General features: G+C 40.4%; 1 protein-coding gene across 1 annotated transcript in view; it reads right to left on the bottom strand.

Moving 5' to 3' along the window:
- The window catches only part of ush2a (Usher syndrome 2A (autosomal recessive, mild)), a 193679-nt gene that overhangs the window by 152268 nt on the left and 16381 nt on the right, over nt 1–25030 (bottom strand). The window contains exons 6-13 of the mRNA XM_070832313.1: nt 20084–20219; nt 16854–16917; nt 16057–16158; nt 15609–15798; nt 13975–14189; nt 11338–11559; nt 7353–7446; nt 350–545 (exon numbers count right to left, since the gene is read on the bottom strand). Coding sequence (XP_070688414.1) covers nt 350–545; nt 7353–7446; nt 11338–11559; nt 13975–14189; nt 15609–15798; nt 16057–16158; nt 16854–16917; nt 20084–20219 — 1219 coding nt within the window. The remainder of the gene's footprint in view (nt 1–349; nt 546–7352; nt 7447–11337; nt 11560–13974; nt 14190–15608; nt 15799–16056; nt 16159–16853; nt 16918–20083; nt 20220–25030) is intronic.

Here is a 25030-nt window from a genome sequence, read left to right as displayed (position 1 = left end):
GGAGTCCATTTACAGCAGCAGTGTTTGTTGGAGCTATGTAATACAGACTTCTGTAAAACTGTATTTGTCAGTATCTGTCTTCACACAAATCATACACTCACTTCTACGGTTATCATCTGTCTCTACATGGCTGACTAAAAATACTAAAATAGCACACACACTTTATATTTTCAAGCGCAACATCTTGAAATGAACATCTGAAGGCTTATGACATCTGGTCTGTAATTGTTTCAAAGTGCTTTAACATTAAGTTTGATTAAGAAACATAAAAGTATTTTCTTACTATATTTATTTAGTTCTTGTAAAATGTGAAAAGATAATTAGCTAGGTGATGTTGCGAACACCATACCCGTGGTGTTGTGCATGCAGCTGTCACAAACGCCTCCTCCTCCTCGGTAGTGCTCATCTGGTTGGTCATCGGCTCCGACATCGTAATGACAGGAGAGGGCGTGCCCGTGACACTGGCAAGACCGGCAGTTCATAGGCTGGAGCTGGTCACCTGACCTGAATGGCTTGTCGTTGTAGAGCGGCGCACATTGGTGACACTGTAAAGAATGGTTACATACTGTATATCAATACATATATTCATACATAAATACAGTACATTTATTTATCTATAGTGTAATTATAGGTGTAGGTTTAAAAAACTGGACATCTATGTGAGGAGTGAAAAACAGTAAGCAAGTTTGGCATTACAAAGGGGCTTCTGACAAACTTCTGAGAGAATACAACACATACATTTCAATACAATTTCAGCCATGGTAAAAACAAAATTAAGAATGTATAGAATGTATACAACCATTTATATTAAGCAATGGAATACAAAAAATTACATAAACTGTGCATTTACTGAAATTGGTGTGTATTTGTGTGCATAAAAATGGTCCCACGACAAGTGAAATGTTTGTCTCATTCTCTGTCTTTGTTCTATAAAAGCACACAGTGAGAGAGATGGGAAAATATAAAAAGAATAATCAGTGGCCCGTGTAAACCTAAAGAGAGACTTGAATAATACACATAACTGAATAGAAAGCACAGAGGTATTCTCTACTATATAATAAAGAGCCAGTACATTTACACACACACTCACACACACACACACACACAGCACAGGGAAATCAGACCGCTAATGAGGAGTGACTTGCAACAGCCAGGGCTCCCACACAGGCCCACTTTCATGTTAAAATAAACATACCAAGGTGTGTGTGTGTGTAGGGGAGGAGAAAGGGAAAAAAGTGATATAAAAAATGCATTTTTTTGTAGCAGAGAGCAGCAGAGGCGAGAAGCAGCAAGTACAAGCCCTTTGATTTTGTTCAGCAGTCAGTACAAATTATGGTGGACAAGGGGGGCATCAAATGGCGGGATTAAAAATGTATTAAAAAACACAGGAGTTCCTCCCACGTGTGGCACATGCAGACCTGCACTGGGCCCATTATGTATGACACAAAGAGGAGGGGGGATGGCAGGGGGAAGAGAGGGGGAGGGGGAGAGTGTAAATGGAAATAGGGGGAAAAGGCTCCTTCTTTGTATACGAAATCAAAAAAGGGGAGATGAGGTAGGGAAAATGCAGGAAACCGATGTGAGCAGAAATAATGGTTTAAAGATTAAGACTGGAGAGACAGAAAGACAAGTATCAGACAGAGAAAACAATCCACAAGTGTTTGAATTAGAATATGGGGTGGAGAAAGAAGGCAATAGAGAAAGAGAGAGGACAATAAGATCATAAATAAAATAATGTTAGCATGTAAAGAAGACAAAAGGCCTCAGGACAAGACTTATACCATAAAAATGTTTTTCTGTCAATAGTGCCCTGTCGAGTTTATGTTTATACTCAGTGTTTCTCACCAAAATGCATTGTGTGTATCCTTGAGATCTGTGCGGTCTAACAAATGTTTGCAAGCTTCCAGTCAATTTCTTCACCGCCTTTGCTCGTGCTTTGCCTCTCTGTATGTTACAACCACCAACTGGTGATTATGGATTAGTGTGAAACCAGCAGTATGAATGCACATTGCATTGTGGATGTGCATGTGTTTTCCTATGTACTTACAAAACAGTGACCCCACTTTAACAAAACAGTGATTCATTGTATTAATGGTCAGAAACTCCACAGGGTATCTTTAAGGTCTTGTACAGGTCTTGGATTGAAAACTGGACAGCCAATCACAGTCACATAGTCCTCACACAATTTTGTGCAACTGATCACTACATATTTCTCTATTTAACTGATCCAACATCATTCATGTGTACACCACATTCAACTTACTATATTTGAGGTATTTGGTATGTAATTATTCCTCATTTCACTGATTCTAAATAACTGAGTCACAGTCTCCTACTGTAACACTATCACTGAATTTTGTTGCTGTCCCTGTTTGTTATTGTCCAAACATGATTAAATTAACAAAGGAATTTTTGAAAACAGTAGGGAAAAGTGAACTGTCTGCTCATTTACAAAGTAGATTTCAGAAGACAAATGCATTATCTCTCCAAAGAACGAAAGATCTGGTCTGCATATCTTAATGTGTGTGCGTGTGTGTGTGTGTGTGTGTGTGTGTGTGTGTGTGTGTGTGTGTGTGTGTGTGTGTGTGTGTGTGTGTGTGTGTGTGTGTGTGTGTGTGTGTGTGTGTGTGTGTGCATGCGTGCGTGTGTGTGTGTGCATGCGTGCGTGTGTGAATAGAGCACTATTCCCTGTTGGGTGATTATTAACAGGATCTAATGAAGCAGCAGGATATTCTCTAGAGACATCATGTATACACACACATACCAACATACACAAACACGAGACAAAAAGAAAAAAGCGCAAAAGACACACGCGCACACACACACACACACACACACACAGGAACACAGGAGAGTGTGTCTTGGGACATGTAATTCCACGGGAGTGCTGGGATGTTTGCATGTTCCTGTTTGTTCTGTGTGTCTGCTGCTCGCCTGTCTGTCATGCTGTTTGGCTTCAAATCTATCTGATGTCACACCTACAGTAACTACCTGGCTCTCTGTTTGTCCGTGCTGCTTTTCCCCTTCTGCCCATCTGTCTTTGTGGTTGCCTGTCTGTCTGCGGCTCTGTGCCCCAGAACGTTTCACATATCAAAGGTACTTTTCTTTCTGCACTTTGAACAGAAAGCACTCACTACATCTCACTCTTCGTCTCATCCGCTGGGGACGAGTTGAAGAGCGAGATGTAGTAAGTTCTCCTCTCCCATATCTCCCTCTCTATTCATTCCTCTTTCGTCTCTTCTACCTCTGTGCCTCCTCCATCTTCCCACCCTTCCTACTCTTCTGTCTCCTTCTCTTTCTGAAAAACAAATCACTCTGTACATCTCTCTGGGCTTCCCACCTCTCCCCTTCCTCACTCGCTTCCCTGTCTCTACCGTCCCCTAACTGCTTGTTCTCATAGCCACGGTGAGTATGTGAGCAGGAAATATTACCATACCAAATGAAAGGGAGAGGATTTTTTCTTCTGTCTCTTTTCTTTTCATTCAACATTGCGTTACCTTCCCTCTCTCCCAGCCTGCTAATTAGTCGAGGGACCGGTGTTTGGGAGTTAAAAGAAAACTACACGCGTTCATTCTCTTCTTCATACAAAAGGTTTTGATGGCGCTCCATCATCTGCACATAGAACCAGCAGCGAAAAAGGATCGCACATACTATAGATTGAGTGTACATGGTTTTAATTCTATTGCTTTTTTCTTTCTGCAAATGTCTAGTTCTCTGGATTACTATACTGTACCTGTAAAACATTAGAAAACTAAGTAATTCAGTTTGTTCTGCTGAAAATAGCCACCTCCGTCAGTAATCTATTACAACTATCACTGCAGAACACACTGTCATCTTGTGACAAAGTGAGATGCTACAGACTGATATGTTTTCTGAATTACAAACATGCTCTTGTCTATATCTAAACTACACTTTGAGACTTAGGTCTCAAAGTCTTAAGTTTGATAAGTTTGATGTCATTTAGAACATTATTTTTTTGTTGATGAAAGCAGCATTTGTGCACAGTTATGTGACTATTTGCTATCTGCTATTTGCTTATCTATAAAATGACGAAGCTGTTACTTTGCAGCTGAAAAACATTTTCTATACCTTGTACACAATTTGCCAAATATTTCTTTGCAAGTCTGGTTCAATGCATAAAAAATATGGCCGTGTGTCTTTGTGTGTGTGCATGGTTGAGAGGATAACATCTTATTTTCACTCTGAATGTTTCGACAAAACCTGCTGAGTGAGGAGCCTACTCTAATGGATATGTGGACATTCAGATGGCCTGTCACAAGCATCTGTGTGTTTGTGTGTGTGTGCGTGCGTGTGTGTGTGTGTGTGTGTGTCTGTTAATCTGCTGGGGCAACTCATCTTATCCTAAATGCCATGACCAATTTCACGCTCTCACTGGAAAGGTCATGCCACTGGCGCGTGTGTGTACATGCCCGTGTTGTGTGTATCTGAAGTTAACCCGGTTAACCCCAGCGTAGGTGAAAATCTGCTGCTGAGGCAAGCTTTAGCAACAGAGATCCTGGACATTGCTACTTAACGTCACTAGCCATCAATATCTGTATCACACACAGATGCAAACACAGACACACACATGCAGTCTCCATTTCAGATTGTATATACAATATATCCACACCAAATGTAAATTCTTACAAATTAAATACCTCTGCATAATCCTAACCTTCGAATAGTTTTTATCTTATCCTACACCAACATTTAATCTTACTGCTTGACTTTAATTCTTGTGGCAGCTCACATAAACACATTCTCACACACACACACACACACACACACACACACACACACACACACTTACAGACTTACACAATTTGCTCAATGATGTCAATTCCACAGTCAAATCAGGCTCCAGCACACAGCCTGATATAACAATCCCTTGCGCCTTAGGGTGTAGACTGACACTTAAAAGAAAGGTGGTGTGGGTTGTTTTAGCATCTTACCAAGATGATGTATTTTAGCTTGAGTAACACTAATATCAGACAACATTAAATCCCCTAAAAATGCTATTCTGGACGGTCAAATGGCGGAGATTCTGTAAAACTGAAAACAGAATGTGTGACGTGATGTACAGTACAATGTATGATATAGCTTTCAGACATGACTGAATCCATCAGTTGTGGAGAGACGTACAGAGGCAGAGTGACAGAATGAGAGATCAAGTCTGACACAGAGTGCACATAAGAAAAAATCAAAAGACAGAGTGGGAAAGTGGGAGAGTGTGTGCTTTTGTGTGCACGTGTGTTTAAGTGTGTGTGAGATTTTAAGTGTGTGTCTTCCAAGGCCCCCGTTGATCATCTTGACACATGTCTGAGCATTTCTGTCACTTTAATGTCACTGTGGAAATTCTGCAGATTAGTACAACATCCGTCTTGGTGCTAGGCCGATCCAAGTCAACAGAACGCATGCAATATTAAACGCTAATATTCCCCACAGCCTTTTATGCTCCAATATTACAGAGACAGAAGAAAGGTCCTGAATATTCACTCAGAGAGATGACATGGACAGGTTTGGGAGAAAAGTGCACACAGGCACACACACAGACACACATTCACACACATGATCACACAAAAAGAAATTTGTATTGACACATACACGTATTGCACACACTCCTTTACACCGTAATGTCTTTCACAGAAGCATAACTCTGGTAGAGATTAATTTACATGAAACATACACACAACCACGCACACGCACACACAAATATATTCATTTTGCTTATTTCCATTGCTTCTCTGACACAAAAGAACCCCTGTATGTACGAGTGAGAAGGAAAGAAACAGATCAGGAGGATGAAAAGACATGAAACAGTAAGAAAAATGGAAGAAAGAGAGGGATGAAACATGAGAAACAGACACAAACATGAATGAATTAAATACTTAGAAAGCGAGGCAATAAAGAATGAGGGGGAGTAGAGTGAAATGAAGTGAAAGACAAACAGAGAGAGAAAGAGAGCTGATTAGAGATGCATGCTGAGGGAATGTCATTGTTCTAGTCGATTTGAGACATTATTTAAACTGAAACCCGGGAGAGATAGACAGAGTGTGAGCGCGGGAGAGAGACTGACAAAGAGAAGTAGATGGAGGAGGGACAGGGACCCAGAGAGAGGAAAGAGAAAAGTTGTGTATAAAAAGAGAAATAGAGTGGGTGAGAAAGAGAAAAAGAAAGAGGCAGAGAGATATTTTTCTGCATTAGTCTGGATGGTGGCATATACTTGACAATGCTCAGGTATTTTGTGTATGTGTGTGTTTTCTATGATAACTTTTATTTTAGTCTGGACTTAATGTAAGAGAAACACTATTAAATGCAAGGGTGTGTGTAGGAGGGTGTTTGTTATTCAAGCTCAAGAGTAAGCAAGACAAGCAATTGAACAGCTGCTGGTTGACAGCTGTACTTTCTCCACTGATGTCCTCTGTCTGAAACACACACACACACATACAGACACACTAATACACAGACACAGGTGTATGAATGATACATAAGTAGTGAATAATGCAGGCTATCCTGTGCTACAGTGAAGTGGAGCAGTCATACTGAACTTTTCACTGCTGACCAACTAAAGGCTTTTTCCTCCCCAACTGTAGCATTTTGTTAAGATAAAAACAAACCACATTTAGTTGTCATCCTTAGAAATGTAAAACCAGTGAGGACTTTCAGGCTTATTAGAACTTTACCTACTGTGAATCTAATGAAAAACTGCTGAGATCTGGAGCACGTAACTTTAACAACATACAGTATAATGCCTTATTTGGTAGGATGGCCGTGGTATAACTGTCTATTGAACAAAATGTCAGATTCAAAGCAAAAGCACCTGATACTACTGGTATGCATCACATGTCCAACAGTATGGAAGTCACAAATGATGCTGACAAAAATAAGAAAAACACAGGAGAGGGTTTCTAAATCTGTTTGTGTGTGTGTGTATAATTCATTAGAGAAGTCCTGTCTGTGTCGTTAAGAAGGAAACTGCTTAATTAAGACCATGAGGAGAGTCTCCCCTGGTGGACTCCTCGGTGCTTCGTCTGTGTGTGTGTGTGTGTGTGTGTGTTCTCACATGCTTCCATGTGATTTGAGCCATCTAAGCTAAATATTTGGATCTAATACTGATTAATGCCTGATTAATAATTGGGAATCCCAGAGAAGGCAAACCAGTGTATATAACCAGTGCATATACATATATTTGTGTCAAAATAGGTGGAACAACATGACCCACTAATTTCTTCACAGCACATACTGTATAAAATGCTAAAACAGAATGTGTGAGGTGAACCACCACACTCACAAATGAAGTTACCGTTACAAAATGGTTTGTACGTTTTTGTGAGCCCATGTTTGTTACTTACATTGTTTCCCTCTGTGTGGCTCTCAGGCAGACAGAGACAGCGGTAGGGGGTCACACTGGTATCACAGTGGTCTGCATGGCCGTGACACTCGCATCTGACCACACGACAGAGAGACAGACAGAAAGGTAAACATACAGGTCTTCAAAACTGCACTGTACAAACTGATATTTAAAATGTTTTATTTAGTATCATTAAAAAGAAATGAAAAAGGTAAGAAACAACAGCTCTCCCTCCTTCAATTTCTATTGCCACCTCCTCTATCCCTCGTCCACGGGGCAGCAGTAGTACCATTAGGAAGTTCCCATTCAACATTTATAAATATCATCCTGAGAATTATCAGAACAACATAACAGGTAGCAGACAGCTCTCTCTCTCTCCCTCTCTCCTTCTCTCTCACACACATTTCTACATTGCCAACAGAAGACTATCACTCTAGACAGACCATTGTGTACTGGTGGACCTGTTATGAGTATTAACAGACGAACTGCATTCCTACAGCAGTATATTGAGGTTACAAGTGAATTTTAAAATTGATTAAAATGGTCTAATGGTCTATGGTCTAACTGCTGACCCTGAGCGTTTACCTTTTTAGATTTTAAGATGGTTCTATGTCCCTGTGTTGTTTGTAGCCCTTCATTCTAATATAGTTTGTAGCAAAAAATCATCTTGCAATGAGATCACACCAGCCGCGATGCCAAATTGGTGTGTATCATACATACATGACTTGAGAGAAGTGAGTTTGGCGAAGCAGGTGAACGGTTGCAGATTTACTTAATATGCCAAAAACTGTTTATGATGAAAATTCCAAAATCCTGGTCCCTAATTTTGGCCATTGAAGAAGTCATTTTGTGATTCTGGGGAGAGAATAACTATTCTATTCTACAACTTATTGTGCTAACTTACATGTATCACAGAGGTTTTGTGAGGTGACTGAGATCCTCTGGTTATAAAGGTTCCCAGACTCACCGTAACTCAAATGATCTTTTTGTAAAATTGTGTATTGTATTTAATAACTTCACATCACTTGCTCTTGCAGCCAAACAATCAGCGCGCCCCCCCGGAATCTTCCTGTGTCTCCTGATTAGCCAGAATATCCATCCCCACCTCTCTCTGTCTCTGTCTGTCTGCTTGTGTGTGTCTATATATCTCACTCATTCTCAGTTTAGACAAAGCTGACAAATATGTGCAATGCAGGAATACAGTAGGAAAGTGGGATTTAGTTATCCACAACATAAAACATGTGTGGGCCAGGGACACATACTGGGGGGCCAATGATGTCCTTGCTCAGACCACATCCATTTTAAAACTACACACCTGTAAAATTTTGGCATTGCATTATGCACAGTTGCATTGCTATCATGGTGACAGTATCTCTTCAGAGACAGATGTGCCCTTGGAGCTCACCTGATGGAGCATGTCATCCCCTCTCTCCCTTGTTTCCTGTCAATATCTACTGTTGACTATCAAATAAAATGCCAAAAAACACACACACATAGACTCACATGATGAAAACAATGCCAGCTAATGCTGTCGCTGCTAGTAGTCATATTTAAGAAGTTCTTTCAGTATGTAAATACCCCCTCCTTCCACCACACCCCTCCTCTGCTCCAAGCCATTCACACTATGAATGGTTTGCATTCACACTACTACTCCCTTTTCCAGCCTGCAGAGGCGGTGCTGAGTATAAATTTTTGAGTATAAACTTTTATACTCACACACAGGCATGTCCCCTTTCGGCTAAAATGAATATAAACTCACCAGATTGCCATAGGCATGATTTTAGCGTGATTTAAAGCAACACCAACAATAGACCTCCAAAATGTCCCTTGTTGCCCTGCCAATCTTCTGTTGGCGAATGTGTAACAATGCAAACGTCCACTGTTGGATAGGTACACAAGAGTTGACACACACATATGCACTGCAGGGCAGTTACTTAATTATTCATTCAGATATTCAGTTGCTTTCTCTTTTTCATTCTTCCCTTTGTGTTTCCTTTTACCTATTGTTCTCTTGATACATTTTCTAGATAAGCATGGAATATTTTCTCTACTTCTAATCATATCAACGTGTTTTTGTGCAGTGTTTCTGATTTGTGGTAGCCTACCAGTCATGCATGCTCTACATGAGATTCATGGCATTTAGCTCAGATGGTTTGTGGTTCAATCCCAAGGGTCTTATATTAATTATTTCTAAGTTTGTTATAACTATGTACATATTTTTTTAGTATTTGATGTTGCAATAGATGCATTGACATAATAGAAGACGCAGGAGATTAAACCACAGAGTAGAGCTTTGCGCTGAACTGCCTCTTCCTGTTGGATTTCCGACTATTACCACCTGCTCCCACTCACAGCTTAAACAGTTTAAACTGCCCACTTCCGCGAGGTTTGCACTGGGTTTCATGGGACCCGAGGGATCCCAGTACAGTTCTCTAATGCATATAACATAAATAATTTCTGTTCTCCTCCTCTGAATTTAAATAAACCACTTTGATTTGATTTTTGAAGATCAGTTGGCCGAATGATTGTCCTGTTTGGTCCCTATGAGCCTCTGTACCTTGTATGTGTATCCATGACAATGCCAGTGAACATGCTTGGTTTCAGTCTTCACAGTCACAACCAACAGGACCTGGTTTATATGTGATCTATTAAACTGGTGTTTATTCTTTATAAAACAGCAGTTATTTCAAGACAGTGTGATCATTGACTCACACGTAAGGGAATTAATTTCTGCAATTGCCATCCCTCAAAAAACCTGCATCAAAAATCCTGCTTGGTCCTAACCACATCAAAGTTTAAACAGCCTGTTCCCGTGAGATTTGTGTTGGGTCCAATGGGACCAAATGGGTCCCAATGCAGCCCTCTACCACCAACCCTGTGACCAGTAGCCAAACGCTGAGCAAAACATCAGGTGTTTATTAAAATAACGCTACCAGTTCTATTTACAGCATGAGGTAGTAATGCGCTCTGATGTCCATATCACCTATTAAAATGGATCACTTGCCTCTCAGGGATTCTGCATAAATGTACAGAAAAATGATCTTTATCAAACGTTTGCTGACATTTAGTTTTTTCATATTACAAAAAGAAAAACAAAAAACTATTTGAAAAACTTTTTCAAGTTATAATGGTTGGGCTATAAAAACAACTTCCTATATTCAAGTTTACTGCAACACTGCAAACACTTATGAGTGGTCATATATGCTCAAGTTGTCCCTGTATTCTCTCTTGCCAACATGCCTATTTATATGCTTTATAAAGAATGAAGAGGAAAGAGATAGAGAGATGGGAGTAGAATGAAAGAGAGGGGGAGACAGGGAAGGATGAAGAATGCACAGATGAGATTTCAGCAGCTCTAAATCTCTGTTTCTCCTACTTCACTGTAACAAGCTACTAATTAAAACAGCTTAGACAGAGGGGGAGGGAGAGAAAGAGTTAGAGATGATTGCCTCCTGCATAATCCTATAATTACCACAGTCATGAAAAACTCTCTCTGTCAGTCTAATGAAGAGATGTGTTCAAAATTACTCTCAAAAACCACTGCTGAAACTCAACAGTCTCCATCAAAATATTTTCCTAGATGTCAAACTGTGCTCACACATTTGGAAAAGGGTTTCATTCAACCAATTACACAGCTTAAATAAAATGCTGCCAAATGACGGGAGTGACTGTTAACTAACAAAACTAGAATTAAGCTATATATGGTGGTTCCCCTACATTAATTAGTGAAATTGTAACACGTAAATTCAGTGTTATGCAAGATTATGTCAGAATATCAGTTTAGAAATATCACATATCTCATAATATCACATAACAAATCTACATTTAAGATACAAGAGCTATATTTGTCTATATTTGAGATAAGACATATCAGAGTTCTACACTGCTTTACATATCCAAATGAAACCAGATTTCACGGCAGCAACTCAAACACCATCAACAACTTTCTAAAAGAGATTTCTGGACAAATATTTGTAACTTGTCACCTGCCACTGATGGTGATCTCATTGATGGCATAATATCTGTGCTGCTCGTTCACCCCGGCTTCTCTGGTGTGGTACTGCCCACTCAGGTGTATCCTGACTTGGCTGGCATGCACCATCTTCTGCAGGGCAGGAGTGCTGTAGAAGTCATTATATCCAGGCCTCAGGTTTGGCTCTGGGGTCAGCAGACTGAACGTGATGTTACCTCCTGAGTAAGACACATCACTGGAACACAAGAGACATAAACACATATTAAACCAAGAACAAATACTTGAAGAAAATATAAAGAAAGTATGCTTAGTGATCATGTTGGAGAGGACTATTATTTATTGTGAACAAAATGTCAGCCTCATCTCAACTTCGTAATTTATGTGATTTATGTGATATGAGCTGATAGATTGCTATCAGATTTTTCTCCTTTTATGTTCCTATTGGAGGCTCCTCTTTGTCCTCAGGTAATGCTAAAAGACCAGGCCTTCTCTTGTGCATGTATGTGTGTCTGGCATACATAAAGCGTAGTGTGCACACTATGACATATATTGTTGCATATATAATGTGCACGTATACAAGTGTCCATTGAAGTCCATTTGGGTGCAGTTCATCGTGAGTATCTGTAAGTATGTGTTTAGTGTTTCTGTCTGTGTGCTTATGCGTTCGTAGATAAGGTGATAGATATTTGTTTGAAACATACTGTACCTGATGACACTACAAACACACATAAACACATGTATGGGTGCACACAGCCATGCATGTGTTCAGGCTACTTATTTAGGACACTTATTCAAGCACTTATAGACACTGTTAACCACTTTCCTGAGAGAAACATTGCAGTTTGAAACATTAAAACTTACTGAAGACCAAACAAAATCCTGCAACTACTGTTATTTTTTGTTCTTTTCTGAATGATGACTGAATGATTCCTGAACACAAATGATTGGGTCACATATGTGAAAAAATTGTCTGTGATGTGCAATTGACATTAATCATTAATTAGCTAGTTAAACTTGAGAGAATGGCTACTTTGAAAAGTGAAACAGTGCAAAGAATATTGCAGGAGAACAGTTTCAACCGACTATAAAAGATCCAAGTAACTTATTCAAAGCTGTAACAAAAAATATATGCATATGCATATAAGGATATTTATATGCAACACATATTTCAGCCAAAACCCAAAGCACAAAACAAAATCATGTAAACAACATCAATTTAGTGCAAGTCACAATGGTTCTATTGCGGACATTTTGTTGTGATATTACAGCTGTAATTGTTCAATTTACTATACAGCAGGAGCACCACACATGCTTCATTTTTCTGTTATAGCTATAGCTATGGAAAAAGAGACTCTAGCAGTAAATTGAGAACAATTTAAATGTTAACCATAGATCAATCTCTAACTAAATTCATTCTGTTCCACCTCTCACCTGCCTTCTGTTGCTGTGGGCAATGCTGTTCATCTGACAAAAATAGCAGTTTTAGTTGTTTATCTGTACATGTAGACAGGATGCAAAAGGATCACTAACAGCACTCCTGGAGCAGCACTGTGACTCGTATGAGAAGAGGCATGCTTGAATTTATCTTGCCAGACACTCCAGTGGGCTCAGACGTGGCAATGTCTCTTGTGGGTTTAAATAAATCTTGTGAGATAAAAAACATAAATCTTGCAAGATCAAAGATAGTGCTCTTTTTGATATAATTATCAACCACTAATGTGTTAGTATGTTGCCAGTGTGAGGTTCAATTGCTCTCATGCCAATTTAACTAATACGTATAACTGTGCCAGGAAAGGTTGTATGTGATATCATTTGTCAGTCAAGTGAAAAATAAGCAATGACTACATGATCTGTGATCTATTCATACCTGTTCTATCTAGTGCCAACTAAGGCCTTGATACACACAGCTATGCCAAGATTTAGTGTGGGAGATTGTGTGTGTATGTTAAGACTATGTTCCAAGCCCAGTCCTCTATCTCGTGCCAATCAAGAGCCTGTTACCAGTCATGTGCCAAGGCAGCGCTGTGGGTGGCTAGCTTTATAAACCTACTTACAGTGAGAGTGCCAGTGTGTGAGTCTGTGTGTTAACCATATTAGTGTGCAATGGATACGTGTCTGATTTCTTTTGACTTATGTTTTGTGCGTATTAGTATATGCACTAACACACACAAACCATCTATGCATAATTGTATTAATATATTTCTTTATTTAGTCTTGACAGTAATTTCTATGTAACCACTTCTGCCTTAAAGAGGCCATGACCACCCAACAATATAAAGAACATGTGGTTCAGCAACTGCGATGAACGCCCCAAACAGAATTAGACCATTAGGGGAGTTTATTTTAATCTTTTTCACATACAGATGATTCAAGGCTGTTTCAAATGGGATGATCAATCTGGAGCCAGAGATCTTTTATCTTTATCTGACTGATGACACAGTAAAAAATGAATATTTTGAATTGAACAACAGTGCGGAATGTCCCGCAAGTCACTAAATATGTTTGCCCTCCCTGATTCCCTGCTTAGTCATACTACCTTAGTATAATTTGCTGTTGTCCAGTTGATGTCCAGTCAAAAGTAACCTCACAGCAAATATATGCATTTGATATATACACCCGTGCACACCCGTGGGTCACAGATCATACCAACCTAGGCAGCTGCAGACAGTTGACAGAGTCTGGAGTCAGTAAAGGCCCGTTGGTCTGCATTTTAAACACACTGCAGTTTCTGGCCATGTACTGCCAGTCCAACCACGGCTGTTCTGTTGTGGTGCCAATCTCAAGCTCTGTAAAGTCATGCCTCCGTCTTTGGATCAGAACTGATTCTGGCAAGATGCCACCAAACTGAACTATAACATAGAATACCTGGAAGAGAGAGTGGTACAAGTTAGCATGAATAGAAACAGATTTGCAATACAGATACACCTTTACAATGTAATGCAATACAACATGCATACAATAAATCCTACCATGGTGAAGCCTGAAATGTTCAGGATTTGATAACACTGTAAGACTTACTTATTCAATTCCATAGTAATTAACAGGTATTTTTACTGACAAATGTTCTGCCCCCTCATGTGTGTATGGTATAGACAATTCATTACAACATATTTGTTATTGCCTTTTGACAAAAACTGCATTTAATGACGGATTGTGTGCTCACAAGTTCTTACTCATATAGAGAAATTAAAATTAAAATTGAGGGCTTTAGGTGAAAACAGCTGTGAAAACAGACCTCACACAACTACGCAAACACACACACAAGCAGTTTCACATAATACATATTGCATGTCTGTGTGTAGGTGTGGGTGTGTGTGTTAAGTGTTATCTGCCCCGCTACAGTGTGGGCTGGGACATTGGGTTACACAGCAGGGAGCGCATTAAGCCACCACCACTGCGCAAACCCCCACACACACTAACACACATACCCTGAACTTCAGAAAGTGTCTTTTATCTGGGGACTTGAGTTGAGCTACCACGTCAGGACAGCTCCCAAAATCCTGCCCACACTCACATACACACTTCAGACAGAAGAGGGACCAGTCTTTTGACGGCCCCCTTGTTGACGCCCAAATCCAGCAATCTCTCTCTCTCTCTCTCTCTCTCTGCTTTCCTGTCTCTCTCTCATTGCAGTGTTGCAGTGCTTCGAAAGAGGATGAAGCTACTGTCCACTGCACACACAGGTGCAAACAGATAATACTGTACAGTGTTTGTATTGTAGCATTTTAAGTGCACACTCAACAAAGACCCAATTTAGTTGTCTGTTCAAACCAACATAGCTAATAATGAATGAGCAGGTAATTTCACATAAGATGACCAAATAAAGGCATTCTAATTTACACCACTATGCATGCAACTCCTTTTGAATATTTAGAGTAAATATTGCAGACACCAGTTTTCATCAACAACTGTGTTCCATAAAGTATGTCAAATTACAGAAAATTCTGCAGTTTGGTGGTTTTGTGTAAAAGCTGCAAACCTGCATGAAAGGTGACAATCAAGAATTAACTGCACAAGCAGTCTGATTGAGTCAAATGTGTGCTCAGCATCTTGCAAAACACACAGACTTAGTGTGGGAAAGTGTCCAAAGATGTTCAAACATATGTCAGAAAACACAGTGTCCACTGTGAAGATCAAAGCTAAGGCTCTTTACTAGCCCACTTTAATGGCAGCTGTCTTTCATCCACAGGGTACAAGTGATTCTGTTGCACATAGTCTGTTTGCTGTTTTTATGGAATAATGTGTATGAGCTTGTTTGCATGTGTGTATTATTATCTGCCTTACCTGGTATTGTCCATTAGCTAAATCCACGGTTAAAGTGACTCCTTGATCCAGTTCCTGTGTTGTCATGATCTTAGAAAGCCAAGTGGTGCCCATGTCCTGATCATTGATGTAACTGAGTGGATGGGCATTAAGGTTGAGTCTTAAGACTCTGTCATTGGTGATGTCCTCAATACCATTGGGAATGCAGTATCTGTTAATAGTGAAGTTTTCAGGTATATTAACTGGTAAAATAAGTAAACGTGAGAATATTGGTGTTCAAAGGAGGACGGTCTTTTTTCTGAAGGATAACAGTAAAGGGTCAAGCTTTAGCGAGTCACTGACAAAACAAAAAAATAACAAAACACAAAAGGCAGGCTCATCAAAATACAGAAATATTTATAATACTGAGATGTTTGAAAACACAGTCCACTACTATATATAAATATGAAGTCATCTCATGATACTATACCTCTCCACTAAAGGGTGAACTCGAGGGTGACTGGGAGGACAGCGACACTCTGACTGGGTATGGAGCTCAGGCAGGACCCCCGAGTACACCTCCACTATTTCTCTGTTAAAACAGTAAACAGCAGACTAAATGTGACAATGAAATGAACTACATGGTAAAGTGGGATGAGGAAGGCCCAATATACTATCATATGGCATAAACAACATTACCTAATGATTTTGCTTCTTCTTATTTTTTAATGAAATTATATTTGGCCAAAATGACACATCTATGTTTTAAGACCTAACCTGTTGATGGGCCTTTGACTGAACATTTAGTGCAAAGTGGAAATCAAAACATAATTTGGAAATTCAATTTTTAATTTTGTTTTACCCTAATCTTGATGAGAGAAACTTGTAAGCTCCTGGTCCTTACTGTGTGCAGTACATCACTGGTAAGCAAAACACTAATTGCCTTGTATTGAATTCTCAGGGAAATCCTCTGGAAGCAGTATGGATCTTAAGATGCAACGATTAGCCTTCCCCGTCTTTCTCTACCATCTTCCCTTTATCAGTCTATGGACTGCTCTTCTTCCCTTGTTGCTTTAATCTATACAGTATCTCTGTCTATTCCCCCCTTAATTTCTATCCCTTCCTCCTTTTATTTAATCTATCACTATCACTTCTCCTCCTTTTGCTGTGTCAGTCACAGTTCCTTTCCTTCTTCCTTCGAACATTTTCCCTTACAACATTTCCTTTAGTCCTTTTTTGATTCATTCATTACCTGTCTCTCTATCTGCCTTACTCTATCCAACTCACCTGTTGGTCAGAGTGGCAGGATAAAATCTAAAGTCCTGCATCCACCCAATGAACTGATTAGACCCTGGGGAGAAGAAAAGAGAGGAGAAGAACATAAAGAAGGTGTTAATGGGTTTGTACTGAAGGCAGTGAGTGAGAGGATTTCACAGTATTTAGTAGATTATCTTATCAGTTTCTTGATACCAGCTAAGTGAGGCTGCCCACAGCTGCTTATAATGGCCAAGTTCATGATACAAAGGCAAACAGGATCAGCCACAGTCTACATTTGCTTCCACTAGAGAGCATTGAGGCTTAAAAGCACAATTCATGAGCTTTGTTTGAGGCCAGAGCCACAACAGATCTGTCTAAGTGAACTGAACTCTTGCCTATACATTGTTCTTTATCCAAAACCTTGGTTTGTTTGGGACAGATATTCTGCAGGATTTAGATCAGCAAAAAACTATTATGTTCTTTATTGATTCATCTGTCGAATGCAGTTGATAAATTGATACTTTATTTGGTCTATATATGTCAGAAATGTATGAAAAATACCCATCACAAGTTTCCAGAGCCCAAGGTGATCAAAATACTTGTGCTGTCTGAATATCAGCACCAAACCCACAGGAGTACAGCAGGAAATCTCTAAATTCTGATGGAAAAATGACTGAAATAATAATAAACTGTTGCAGTTTAATCTTCTGCTTATCCACTAATAGATTAATTGTGTTCTTTAGCGTTAACGAATGTATAGTTTGGGCTAAAAAGTGACGAGCAGCATTTTCACAGGAAAACAAGATGAGAGAACTCGGATAAAGGCTTGCTGAGATTGAGAGAAAAGGATCTCCAATGAGGAAAATGTAAAGATGTTAGACAAGAGATGCCACATACATCAAATATGCCAAGCTATCAAAGTCTCTGTATCAAGCCAACATACACTGAGATATCTCAAACATATGGGCACAATGTCCAGACACATGTGGATACTGGACTGCACACAAGAAGCACCATCAAACACAGAAATGAATGACGTCAAGTCCCCAGTACATCTCCACACACAACTATACATACGTGACAATGTTGGATAGAACATAAGAGACCCACACAGATATTGTTGTTGGTCCAAAGAGAGCTGAAGTATTTTTAGTGTCCAACAAACTTCTGTCTAGTTTGACAACAACTCTTGGAAGACAGATAAACGTCTCTAAGCATCGACAGAACCCCTGCCATGCCTAGCTTTGTCTGCGAGTGTGTGTGTGTGTGAGTGTGTGAGAGGCTTTACCGTGTGTATTCTAAAACACATCCTTACTTTAGAGAAAAAGAGTGTATGAGTGTGTGTATTTGCCTTTGAGAGAGGCTTTGCCATGTTTGGCCCATCTACAATGTGAGCGTGTGTGTGTGTGTGTAGGGGGGTTGGGGGGGGTTGTATGTGTGTGTAAAACAGAGAGAGAGTGAGTGAGTGTTAGGGGATGTAAGTGTGTTAGAACAGTGTGTGGCTGTGCAGCCTTAGGCTTTGGCTCAGGATTTCTTAAGCGTGTGGAAATGGGATTATGCCTTCCTCTGAAAAGCACTCTCCCTATTGTTACTGGGATGATGCAAGGTATAAGCCTTAATTCTCTCTTCTCTGTGTAGGTCTCTGTCTTTTTTCTCTGTGTTTCAATTTCTGTCATCCATCGCTCTCAGTTTCCTCCTCTGTGTTTTTGTGTTGTTAAAACAGTTTATACAGGCAACTGGGAATTATTTGTGCTTTCTGTCTTGTTTGTTTCTTTCTGTCCTTAACTGGCCCTGTCACTCTCAATATCTAAAATGATTTTAATATTTTTTCTAAAGTTGTAATCCCTTGGAGCACAGCCTGGTTCAGTTTGGTAGCTGAATGCCACATAACCGCAATGTCGCTGGATCGATTCCAAGCCAGTGACCTTTGTTGTTCATGACCCCTGTTTCTCTTTTGTACTACAGCTCTGAGGATTCTGGAGACAGCAAACTCTTTAAGCAACTACTGTGTCAGAATTTATAATAGAGCTTTTATCCAAAGCACTTTACAATAAAAATACAACACAAGAGCAACTGATGTACCTGTTTACAGTGCAGCCAAACAAACTGAGCTTTTTTAATGGCCTTTTATTGGGCTGTTTCCACCATTACATTAGCAATGTAATTTAATGGTTTGCACTACACACATACTTTTTCATACAGTAACAGCGCACAGTGAGGCTGTTACCTCACCAAGAAGTCAAACGTATATTTCATAAAACTGTAAAACTGATCTGCTGTCAAAAATTGACAAATTGGCATTATCATGTATTGTTTTGTCCACACATTTCAGATCAATTGCTGTCAACATCAACTTCAGTGAAAAGCACATCACAAAAGGCCGTGCTATCCTAATCGCCCACTTCAAAAATGTGGTTGGCAGTTAAAGCTCTGCTCTTGACAACTTATTGCTGTATTTATCAGATGCACAATTTTCTGTAGCAGTAGGTGGCAGAGTTACCTCCAAAAACAGACATGGTTGTTAATCAATACATCTGATCAGCATTCGCATAATCAATCCACTGATCAGAATTCCAGACACAGCCCCCAGGTTCAGCCACACACACACACACACACACACACACACACACTCTCTCTCTCTCTCGCCAATCACTTGTATTGATCACCACCACTGATGTGATCTTCAGCTGATCAGATGCTACCTGCAGTGAACTAGGGATCAATGCCTGATAAACGAGAAGAAAAACACTCGTTTATCACCCTGGAGATGAACGGATATCATTTTTCTCTCAATTTCTCTCCTATTGACTCTGAGATGGCTCTCAGGCACCACCAATCAATCACAGACGTGTAGTTGAAGAGGGATAAAAGCTGGTAGGAAAATAAAGGTGGAGTGGTCATTGACACCATATTTAGATAGACAGACGAGATAAACTAAAAGGTAATTGGAAAGGTAATTTTTCTCCACTCACAGGAAAAAAACAGACAGTGGTACCTGTAAGGGGGGAGGAATGCAGGAAGAGCTGAGTTCAGTTTTTAGCTGCAGTTTTCAAACACTGATAACTGATCCTTGATGATTCCTGGTCTGGAAGTTTTGGAACTGATCCACATTTTAATTGAATGTAAGACTCAATTCTTTGTTTATTTTAACTGTTTTATGATTTTAAGATATTTAATGCAGTATCTGGATCTAATGCATCTCTAAAATAATGTCAAAATATAAAAAACAAAAGCATATATATATGTACAGCTATCTTTACCATTGGAGCTCAGTCCCACCCACATGGCACCATCCTCACTGATATCAGGGAGCCTGGCAGTCAGAGAATGTGTGTCAAATGGTGTCCCATCCTCCTCAAGGCCATCCAGGAAGAGACTCACACGTCTGTCATGGACCTGGAATTCAATCAGAGTGAGACATAAGCCTACATTTATCAGAATTAACTCATGCTTTGTATTTACTTTGTGTTTTTCTAGCTTCATACAGTCAACCATCTGTATTTTCTGTGGGAGCAAATAAAAAAGCGTCATTCTAGTGTGAATGCTACACTAGGCCAACAAATCAGAATGAACTACAATAAACAACACATCACCTTATTTCCCTTTTCAGAGCAGTGTGACCATTTAGGGTGAATAAGGCCTGAGCAGTCACATAGAGCATGTTGTTTTTTCTGAACACCTATGTATGGCAGGTTTTAGAATGATGTACATGATGATAAATGAATAAATCAACATTTACATGAAGCATCATTGGATACCATTAACAGTCACTGAGCACCACAGTGGAACCATGTAAAGGAGCGGCCTGAGGGGCAGCTGCAGCACAAAAGGCCAAGCAGCAGGTTACTGCTGTAACACACAACGTCTCAGAGAGAGTGGCAGCTGCTCTGTGTGTGTATATGTGCGTCTGTCTATGAAAGTGTTTGGTGTGTTTTTGCATATGTGTGTATGTGAGAGTGTGACCATGTGTGTGTGAATTATACATTCGGCTAATCTTCCAGCTCATTTCCCCAGTAGCAGAAAGAGCCTCAGGCTAAACTGCCTCAGCCGCAAATTAGCTTTCTGTTTAACCAAAAATCTCCTCTCCACTCCTTTCCTCTCTCCTTTCCCGATCTGCTGCATGAATATTAAAAACTGCACAGTAGACAACACCGTCAAAGCAGGAGCAGCCTTCCTTTCACATCAAACCCAGCAAAAGGAAAGATGCTTCCATAAGAGCACCCCACCCTTTCCCCCCACCACCAAAAAACTTTAGTGTGTGCTGTCCTACTCTCTCCCTTTACCCCATCTCCAAATCCTGTGTTTGGGAAACCCACTGTGGGACCACTGATAAACGTGACTCTCCCTGTCTTACTACAGTCCCCCCCGTCCTTCCTCATCTCTCTCGTCTCTCTTCTGCTCTGGTCCTCACTGCTTTGTCCTTTCTCCTCCTCATGAGGTCATTTGATTCCTTCACCTTTTTTCCTGCTTTTGAGTTCCCTCACCTCGTTTTCATTTGCTCCCTCTCTCTCCCTATTTTTCATAACCATCTTTACTTTCTCTTCCCTCTCAGTCGACAACTTCCCCCTCTCATCTCCCTTCCTGTCTCTTTCCCTCATGTTTATCTTGCCCTGTCGCTCTCACTTGTTGTCAGCTCTTTAGGGAAGTTGAAAAGGTGTGAGGAGGGAAATAAGTCCAAGTCAAAAAACGCCTTTAGGGGATGAAGGCAAGCCCAGACAAGTGTCTGCCTCTCAGAGGATAGTTAAGACGCCCAGACAGACACTTTCATGATGGCTGATTGAAGACTGGCGAGCGCATGAGAGCAGAAGAGAGAGCGCAGGAGAGAATAAGAGTAAAAAAAAGAGACAGGAGGAGAAAAAGAAAAGTCAGAGAGCGGGTGTAAAAGAGGGAGCTAGAAGAAGGGCCCTCTTTAGGAATCTCTAAGCCAGAGCTGTGTGGCTGTTGGGGAGATGTGAGGCAGTTGTCAGGCCTGATGTAAATGAATCCTGAAGCGCTTCATCCTCCTTAGCCGCCACGCGCCCTTTTGAAACACAGCCAACTTCCCTTTGTTAGCTTTCACAAACACTTTCCCTCCGTTTTTCCCTTTCCCCGTCCATCTGTATTTTTACCTCCTCCTTCCCTCTACCTCTCTTTGTCTCTCTTAGCCAGTGTAACTTCAGAGTTCTTTGAGAATGGAGGAGAAAAAATGAATTCTTTGTCATTGATAACTAGTCCAGAGGAGAGAAATTACTACTTAAAACTTTACCTATCCTCCTCTCGTTGATACAGAGGATGTGTATTTTGTGAGGGCATAATCATATTTTGAAGTGCAAGGTGCACCCATAAAACCAAGGCTAAAATGAAATCTTCCTTCAACAACTGTGATTGCATTATCTGGAAAATAACTGAGATACAACTTTTTTCCATACTTCTGGAAACCTAAGCAACAGAAAAGTAATTTGACACACACCAGTTTATCATTGCTCTGCTTGTTTCCTGCCATTTTGCTTTTCTGTCCTGCAAACTCAAGCTCTCCGTCACATTAAGATTGTAGTGGAAACTGGAAGGAGAGATGGGTTCAGCAGGGTTCAGACCTGGGCTAGCCTGGATATTGAATCTAACCCCTGCATCACCTGTGGTCCCTGCCACCATTCATGGCTCCATTAGTGCCTGGCCTGGTTGCCTACGGTTTTCTCCATCAACATTCCTGCAAAGCCACGACTCAACAACTCAACAGACGCTAACAGCATTTTAGCTGCAGTTATTTAATGAATTTTATCGGACTAAACTGATGGCTATAAAATTGTCTATGTACTGTATCGTCACCTATAGAGAGCGCTGGTACTGGTGTTTTTCCTGCCTATCGAAGGAAATGTACCCAAATATATTTTATATGTCTTCTTCTAAGAGAAAAAAAACCTGCATTGTTATCTTTTCCTTATTAAACTTCCTTTAACTTTGTTCCAAAAGGTTTCTGTGCTCTTAGTGAGTTTCAAGCACCCTTTCGCTGTGCAAAACCCAGCCCACTGGCAATGTTACCACCTAAGCCTCTCTAAAAGCCCAGGGAAACCCTGAGTGGGAAAGCTTTTAGTGATCTGTAGACTGGCATTTTGACTAAAGCTCTTCTCGATTTTCACACTCCTGCCAAGCCATGGCTCAGTACACAGTGTGGACAGTAGTGTTTCTTCTAAGCTCACTTTGTAGATGTGAGTCACAAAAGTAAGGGGTGGTAGAGAAAATATGAATGAATAAGTTTGCTGTTCCAGTCATACAAAAATATTAATCCAATAATAACTTGTAACAATATAGTATAGAACTTTTACTTTTGTAACCAGCAAGAAAAATGAACAGCCATTTGTTCTTGTCTTTACAAGTGAAAAAAGGAAAAGTCAGTTTTGAAGTCTTGTGTAATAACATGCTAAAATTCTGAATCAAATACAAATGACAAATCTGTGTCCTGACCTCCTTAATAGGTATTAATAGGTAAGGAGAGGAATTTCGTGTCAATGGGCTGCAGCAACACTTCCTGTGGTTATTTTGCTGGCATAATTTTCAGGTATATATAAAAAAAAGGAGTTAACTTCTGTATTTGAAAGTAATGTTATTGGCAATCAAAACAAAGCGACATCACCAATCATATCGCCGCGTATATCCAAAACTTGTTATAACCTGTAGGGTGTTGTTCAAAAATTTGAGAGTGAATAACTATCTGCCTCCTAGGAGTATTATTTGCTCAGTCTAGGGGTATTTCAGATAGACAGCTGTCATACTGCAGTTTCAGGCGAAAGCTTTTCCATTTGTTGTGGTCCAGGAGAGTTTTGCAACAACACACAGAAATGTACCTGAATAATTCTCATTATACTTAACAGCCTGGGATTATCCAAACAACTGACATGTTACAGACAGTATCAAACTTAATATAACATTTTATTTATATGTGGAAAAGGGCTATCTTGGCTGCCAGTGACAGCTTGAGGTCACAGTAGTTGAGAGGGACCTTGGGGATGACTAATAGTGTAAAGCAGTTCTAGATACATATTTTACTGCTGTCCAATCAGTCCATTAAGTGTTAAAGCATCGCAAGGCTCTATGCAGACACTTAATGTTATTTACTGTATATGTCTTAGGGAATTAGCCAATTTTTCACCTTTATTGCTGGAACACGTATTACCTGTGATTTGAATTAGTTTGAATTAAAGCAGACGTTGATTCATCACTGCCCAAAACATCTCCCGTCCAGCCAGACCTCAGCGCCACAGCGGAAGAGGCGATCTCTCCAGAAGGAGGGGAGAGAGAGCCGGGATCAGAGCTAAACTAATCCGGCTTGTACTTAAGGCTGCTTCTAGCTAATGTCCAGTCGCAGGATCGGCTGGATGATATGGGACTCTGGCTACCCAAACAACAAAAAAATCAGAGACTGCTTGTGCGCACATCTTTATACAGACTTGGCTCCATCTCAAAGCTCCATATCAATCTACTGCTCCTGACGGCACATGGCGGTTGTTTGAAATACTTTCTCTTCTTCTCATTCTGTCAACTTAACCCCTATATTCTCCGTCCCTTCTTCTGACATCTTGTGTCCTTCCCTTGCTTGTTCCTCTCTGGTTGGATACTTTCCTCACATGCTTGTCTTTCCTCCCATCAATCTCTTTTCTGTCTGCTCTGTGCATACAGCACCTACAGCACATCTGTCTATCTTGGAAGAGGGATTCCTCCTCTGTTGCTTTTCTGAGCTTTGTCCCTTTTTTGTCCTGTGCTTTTTGCTTTATCGAAAGTCAGTATCTAAGGATAGAAGGTGTCACGTGTTGCATAGATTGTAAAGCCCTCTGACACAACGTTGTAATTTCGGGTTACATCCTTTTTGCATCCCCACATCTCCAGCCTCCTCTCACACTCTGCTCAACCATCTTTTGTTTTCATTTCTCAGACCTTCCCCTCTCTTGTTGCTCCTCTCATGCTTGTCTGCTTTTTCTCACCTATCTCTTCCTCTCCTTTTAACCTCCTCTAATCCGCAACTCCCCGTCTCTGCCCTCACGCATCCCGCCTCACCAAACTCTCTCCACGCAGACGCTCTCCTCCGGATGTGTTGCCCTGTGACTGACATGCCACTCACTGATAACACGCCTCATTCCGCAGCCAGTAAGCTGTCATTGGGGGAAGGGTCAAAAAAGGAGTGAGAGAGGAAGGCAGGAAGAAAGAGAAAGTAAGAGAGACGTGATGAAGGGAGG

This window comes from Pempheris klunzingeri, chromosome 1, assembly GCF_042242105.1.
Source record: "Pempheris klunzingeri isolate RE-2024b chromosome 1, fPemKlu1.hap1, whole genome shotgun sequence".
NCBI classification, from domain to species: Eukaryota; Metazoa; Chordata; class Actinopteri; order Acropomatiformes; family Pempheridae; genus Pempheris; species Pempheris klunzingeri.
Note: the sequence above shows the minus strand (reverse complement) of the source record. Positions and strands in the feature narration are given on the sequence as shown.